Here is a 6,535-nt window from a genome sequence, read left to right on the forward strand (position 1 = left end):
AAAAAAAAAAAAAAAAAGAGTAAATGCCAAGAAGTGGCACATGAAAGTAGCAAAACCATCCAAGAGAATGGGCTTATTTTTCTTGAGAGAGGGCAGCCCTCTCTTTACATCCACATATAAGTTTTACCTCTAAGATTCAAGCTTGACCCAATCCGAGTTCAAGCAAGACAAAAGACAGATAGTTCTACCTCAAATCTCTCCCACTCTGAAAGATGAGAAAGGGAATGGTTAGAATCCCAGAGATGAGTGGGGAGGGGAGAGGGACTTTAGCTCTCTGCTCCTCACTCTTGAGAGGCCTTTTGGATCAGTGCTCTTTGATTCTGCACTATCACCACCTCCTCCAATGGGACCCTTGCTATCTCCCTGTATAGAGAGGGGAGAAATACCTTGTTTTTAGATAGGATGCTTAGAGGTTGTCCCACACATATGATGTTTCCTGCCAGTTCTTCTTTGAGTCTATCCTGACAGTCATGGAAGGGAAGAGAATATTGGTTGATCCATGTCAGGATGTCAGGATTACTGACTGTGGAAAAGAGAAAACAAACTCCAGAGTAACTCTCCTTATCACAAGGGCTCTTGCAACCAGATCCTATTTTGTAAATACATTTAGTCCTGAGAATATTCAGTGCAGGTAGCAGCAGACACTCCATTTTCCTTTAGGATTCTTTGTTCAGTAATCTCCATGTTGGAGAAGTAGATTTATAAGTCCCCTTTGTCAGGTATCACATCCATAGTTCTTTCTGTACTATGCATCATTTACAAAATTTTGAAAAACTGTGAGTTATTAGTGACCACAAGGAGAAAGAGACAGCAGCAAACCCATTGTCTCTAAGATTTTCCCCCTACACACACATGCATGCACGCACACACACACACACACACACACACGCATGCACACACACACGCTCTTATTGGGCATATACTTGATCTTTTTCACATTTAATTAGAAAGGGAGAAACTATTTTTAATGCATATAAAACTGCTTTTTAGTATTTATTTATAAGCATATATAGTATGTGTATTGCTATAAATATACATATGGATTTCCCCTTAAGAAGTCGTCATGTTGTTTATCTCCATAATAGCAATTGCTATTATAATATCAACTTCAAGACAGAGGGACTTTAACCAAGATATTATATAATTTTAATTTCTGGTAGATAATAGCAAACAGAAAGGAAACAAAAGTTTGACCAGAGATTGCTCAGACTGAGTCCAGTGTTGTTTAAGGAGCAGTATTTTTTTCTGAAAGAGCATACCCAATTGAATGCCCTAAAGCAGATTAGGCCAGAAGGTGTCAGGTCAGAGAAGAAAAAGAAATTATATTCAGTTTTAAGTTTTTATGGTAACTAAATTAAAATATGTATAAAAAGTTAAATGCAAGTCACTTAAGTTACTTGAAATAATGAATTTCTAATAAATATTGGAATCCCTGCACCAGAAAGCTCGTAGAGCTACAGTTCGTCACTGTGATTTTGACATGTAGAGCCTGTATATCTCTGAATAGTTTTGTTTTGTTTTCAAATGGTACATAATACGTTACTTCTATAAGTTGTGATTCAATTACTTTTGATAAGACTTATAAAGCCAAGGACAAAAATCATACAAGCTGCAATTTTTCAGAAAACATGTTCACTTAGATTTCCAAGTACTTTGCTTCTAAGTTGAAAAATGAAGCTGCAAAATACTGAAAATATAATAGTTTCTACTTTTTATTTGTTTTTTTACCAAAGACTGATTTTTTAAATTCCACTTTGATTTGCTTTTACAGAACAGGTGCATTGTTCTGTAGCCACCAGAAAAAGATTTAAATTGGCTTAATAGATCCAGGACAACTTGCTTGAGTGAATGTAGCTTTTGCAAGATAATCAGTGTCAGCCTTCACCTCTTAAAATCAGCTGATCAGGATCAGATGTCCTCTGAAAAACACGTCTCATTGTGCCAATCAATCAACAGCATCCCCCTGAAGTAGCTAGGCCTCGGCAGATGATGTAACCCATTCATACCTCTGAAAGTTCTCCAATCCCTCAACTCCAAGCTTCCCACAAACCCCATATGCTAATGAGCACTTCACTCTGCTCAGTGGGATGGTGCCTGTCAGCATTGCTGTACCTTGCTATAATAAGCAATAGATTTAGATTTGTCATTTCATTTCATATATCAGGTGGTGATATCCTCATCCTCTCATAATATCTAAAGAAAGCATAATGGAGTAACAGCCAACAAAGACCAACAAATGCATTAGAAAGTAAATTTCTTTGTAAGTGTTCTTTATTAGACAGACTCCTGCAGAGACCAGATCTCTCTGCTCATCCCAATTTCAGCTCACAGGGGAGAAGGGTGTATACTTACAACATGGGCTATCACTATTTTTTCCATGAGGGATGACAGGCCAGGGAGATACCTGCTGATTATGTCATAATAATCAATTTCTCTATGAACCACCCAAGTCTCCACCTCTAAGTGGGAACTCCGGGATGGAACAGTAGGTATGAGTGGCACTCTCTGCGAGGAACCAGCTCTGGTGACAGGGCAGGTGCTCTCTGAAACATTCTTTTGTCTCCCAGTGTTCTCTGCACATAAATTGGGTTCTCTGTAGAGGATGTAGGAAGCATCGTCTGCTGCCTCACTATATCACATATATATTATGTTCATTTTCCCCACTGTTCTTCCATTGTGTGATAGGCTTTCAGCAACTATCAATGAGTAAGTCACCCTCCAACAGGCTGCCTTGATGACACTGTCTTTGTGCATGAAAACTCCTATTTTTCCATCTTTATTTCAATCCAGTTCTCTGGACTCTGTTTTCAATATTCTATAGATATAAAAATTACTGTCTGCTCCATTTGTTGGTGTCAGAGTGGCTGCCCTTTATCAGTCTCTTCGAATTTTATCTATGACCTCCAGTTATGGTGGTATAGGGCCCTGGCAGGAATCCCTCTATGGTGGACAACATTGTCGTACAGCAGCGATTTCCATCAGGGACATTCCCCCACATTTTCTCCCAGCTCCAACCTCCTCAGTATAAAAAACGTAGCATCAAACACTTACGGTTTTTATATTTATTCCAGGTCCAAGTTGGAATAAAGCAGGACTCATTAAATGGAATTGGTTCCAAGGCTATGGCTATAGTCCCCACATAGGAGTTGAGTGAAGCAGGCTTGGACAGTTTGATCATCATTAGGTCATTGTTCAAGGATTTTGCATCAAAGTCAGGGTAGGTCACAATCGATGAATAGTTTCGTATTTGTTGTTTCTTATTTGTGATGCTAGGTTGAGAAACTCCTAGTCGAATTTCAACACTTTGGAAGAAAGAGGGCAGACAGATGAAAAGAAAGAGTTATAGGATGACAGATCACAAGAAATGATACAGTCCACCCCCTTCGTTTTGACTTTCTGTCTTAATCTGAGAGCTGACATGGCCTGCCTTTGCCTATAAAATAATGGTTATAGTTTACAGAATTGTTGTATTAGAGACATAAATTTCTAAAATGTCTGACCTGGTTCTGGCACCTAAAACATAGTCAGTAGAGTCTTGTTATTAAGATTTTGATCATCTGAATTAGCAGCTAATAGAGAGGCACCACACATCCTGTTCATGCGTTAAGTATGGATGTAAGAAAGAACATCTGATTTTCCAATTCTTATTCCAGGACGATGTGAGCTGCCTATTTCCTTTGTATTTCCCATATACCACAGATCACAGGTTCAGTCTGTGTTAAACTAAACTGCATTGAACAGCCAGATGCTTAGATTTCTGAATTTGAAAGACCTCTTCTATACTCATGAAACTGAGCGGGTCTTGATCACACAACACATTCTCATACACAACAGAAACACTGAGATTTGCAGGAAATTGCTTTATTTTGTATAGTGCTCCCTTGCCCTTCTACTGTCACTGCATGATATGGCTTCTGCCTAATTCTTTGACCTCATCCTACTCAGCATACCCCCTTAGTTCCTGCTGATTTCTCAGCTTGCCAAATGCCCTAATATCTTTGCTGTTTCAGGGAGCATATGAATATTGTTCCCTTGGTCTGGAATATCCCCCAGGATTAATGCATTTGGCTGTCTCTTTATCTTCCTATTGATCTCACCTCTTCAGAGATGATGGACATGCTCACATTAACTAAGGCAGATCTCTTGTTTCATGGCCATATATTACAGCTTGGCATTTGCTTTTGTAATGCTTTCTTTTGGGCCACTTATTTGTGTTGGCTACTCCCTCTACCAAATGAAACTCCATGAGGGAACACTTATTTTCATCTTGTTCCTTCACTGTTTAATCAGTGATTAAACAGCCCTTGCTATATAATAAGTGTTTAACAAGTATTGTTGATGAATGACTATTATTTACTACCCATGAGAGGGAATCCTCTGACACCTTCCTACTTATCTCCTCTTAAACTGCCCAAATTTGTATTCTATTTCCAACTGGAACAAGAATCTCTTTTTTTCTGTGTCTTCTGATTTCACTAAAAATTTTCTGGAATGCTTCACCAGATCTACGATTCTTTGAACAGATTACTCCCAGCTTGCAAGAGAAAGGGAAACTTACGGTAAGGGGCAGTGGGCAGCCGTCAATACCCACTGAGGGTGAATGAGAGACCCCACACAGGGTTCTGGGCTGGATTGCAGATAGACCATGTAAGGAATAGTAAAATTATATGATAACTCCTGATTATCTTTAGAATCTTTAGCCAGAACAGCTCCTGGAGAAGAAAGGGGTATAAGTGGAAAGAGAAAAGGAAGTTAAAAGGCCAGAACTGGTGCGGGTAGCTTTCCCTAACCTAAGGTTTTCAAATGTAATGTAAAGATCTTCAATTTACTTTTTATATTTTTATCAGAGAAAATTATCTATGTCCCCTAGGTTATATACAATAAGAAAATTGACACATGGCTTTTCTGAGATGAAATTATATCAAAAATCTGTGAAACTAACTCATATGTTGATCACAAACTCTGACTGGCAGTGCTGTGTGTTACAAGGATGAAAAAAAAGTGACTAATTTTTTTTAAATTCACTTTTGCCAAAAATGGGGGTAAAAAATTACTGCCTGACTTTGGTGGTATAAGGAATAGAAAATCTTAGGGCTTCCAGAGCCCCTGACCCAGCTCACCCCCCTTTTCCAGGCCCATGTCCTCTAATGTGGTTCCTTTTGTTTTCTTCAACAGCTGTTTTATTTAAATGTCCTCCACTTTCTAGCTCTTAAGTTGTGCCCAGCTACTCTTCTTTCAAATCTTTCATAGACTATCCTGGCTCTCACCCTAGGCAGAAACAAAGTCCCAGAGTCTCACCAGCTGCACTCAAGAGAGCGATGATGAGAAAACCCTTCATGGCAGACTGTGATCTCGCCAGAAGCAGACAAGTTGATCAAGCTATAAACTGCCGCAGTGTTTAGTCCAAGTGTCTTTTCCAAGAACAGCTGTGGAGGAACACTAATTACAGGCAGAAGATAGATGACAGGAGAGCAGTCTTCAAATGAGTCCTTATCAAGACCCAAATCTATATGACATTGCTGGGAGCCGTCTCTGATGTGGGTGAAAGAGAGTGGCACAGACCAAGCCAAGGTCCTGGTGCCTCCTTTCCTATCCTACCAACCTTGCTCAGAGTCATTACATACCTGCTGATTTTCCCTCCCCTCTCTGTGACACACCTTTGTTGTCCCCTCCTCCCTCTATGACCTAAACCTCTCTCCCTACCCACCACCCTGCCATCTCACCTCTTTGAGAGACTTCCCAAAAATTAGAGTATGAAATGCACTTAAATCATTGTTTTTTTAATTCCCTCTAATTTTAGTGATGAGGAAGTTGTGGTTCTCTTGGAAGCTAGTGGCAAAGTCAAGACCCAGTACTCAGTCTCCATATGCCCTGTGTCAAGGTTGAACGGTACCTTAGAAAAGAGCGATGGTTAAGAATTCTCCGCACCCTTTTGTGCTCTGGGAAATGAATTACCATAAAGAACTACCTTTCCTATATGATAAGACTCTCTACCCATTCTTTCTCCTAACACCTGGAAAATTTCTCGTGGTTCTCTTGTTTACTTGTGATGCATCAAACACGGACCTCTCCTCTTTTGCCTGTGCTTGCTGACATGGTCAGATACAGACCCTCCAACTCCCCATTTTTTGTTCCAAAAATTATTAGCTGATATTAGAATGGTTTGTGTCCTCAAAACTAGCTACATTCAAAAATAAACATTTCCTATTCAGCCAGCTGACTGGGACTTCTCCCGATTGCAAAACAGCCCCAACTGTAAATTTCCCCACCTTGAACTTGCCTTTCTCTTCCTATAAAAAGTCCAGGGCAAAACCATCCTGCCAAGACAGTTCATAATCTTCAGATCTGAGATGCTCTCCTATTGGACGGTCTGAATACAACTAGTTTACTTACTAGTTCACTTTTTGTCTTCTATGCCTATTATCTTTCAAAATGTACCCCAGTTTTTCTTTTTATTAGCTAACCTTATATGATAACTTCCAGGCTGTCCCACAGAGACAGGTAATAATAACAGTAGGGTTCAATCCCACATTTT

The 6,535-nt window shown here is 39.6% G+C and overlaps 1 protein-coding gene and 1 long non-coding RNA gene across 2 annotated transcripts in view; both read right to left on the bottom strand.

Annotated features, from left to right (window-relative positions):
- The window catches only part of LOC116528010, a 1,256-nt gene extending 733 nt beyond the window's left edge, over positions 1-523 (bottom strand). The window contains exon 1 of the long non-coding RNA XR_004258813.1: positions 387-523. This is a non-coding gene — a long non-coding RNA (uncharacterized LOC116528010). The remainder of the gene's footprint in view (positions 1-386) is intronic.
- Positions 524-2,253: 1,730 nt separating this feature from the next.
- Positions 2,254-5,605, bottom strand: LOC116528008 (serine protease 58-like). The gene is made up of 3 exons (XM_032245202.1): positions 5,299-5,605; positions 4,559-4,712; positions 2,254-3,302 (listed from the first exon to the last, which is right to left on the bottom strand). The coding sequence occupies exons 1-3, from the start codon at positions 5,336-5,338 to the stop codon at positions 3,020-3,022; spliced, it is 477 nt and encodes a 158-aa protein (XP_032101093.1). The 5' UTR covers positions 5,339-5,605; the 3' UTR covers positions 2,254-3,019.
- Positions 5,606-6,535: the final 930 nt, after the last annotated feature.

The sequence above is a fragment of the Sapajus apella genome, unplaced genomic scaffold, assembly GCF_009761245.1.
Source record: "Sapajus apella isolate SASKATOON/1434 unplaced genomic scaffold, GSC_monkey_1.0 scaffold56, whole genome shotgun sequence".
Taxonomy (NCBI): domain Eukaryota; kingdom Metazoa; phylum Chordata; class Mammalia; order Primates; family Cebidae; genus Sapajus; species Sapajus apella.

Bases quoted from the DNA above. Each gene is read 5' to 3' on its own strand.
- LOC116528008 (XM_032245202.1), bottom strand. From the start codon at position 5,338: ATGAAGGGTTTTCTCATCATCGCTCTCTTGAGTGCAGCTG. The intron at 4,713-5,298 runs GTGAGACTCTGG...TTTCTTCTCCAG, and splicing joins CGCTCTCTTGAGTGCAGCTG to GAGCTGTTCTGGCTAAAGAT. The intron at 3,303-4,558 runs GTAAGTTTCCCT...TTTCTTCCAAAG, and splicing joins GCTGCCCACTGCCCCTTACC to TGTTGAAATTCGACTAGGAG.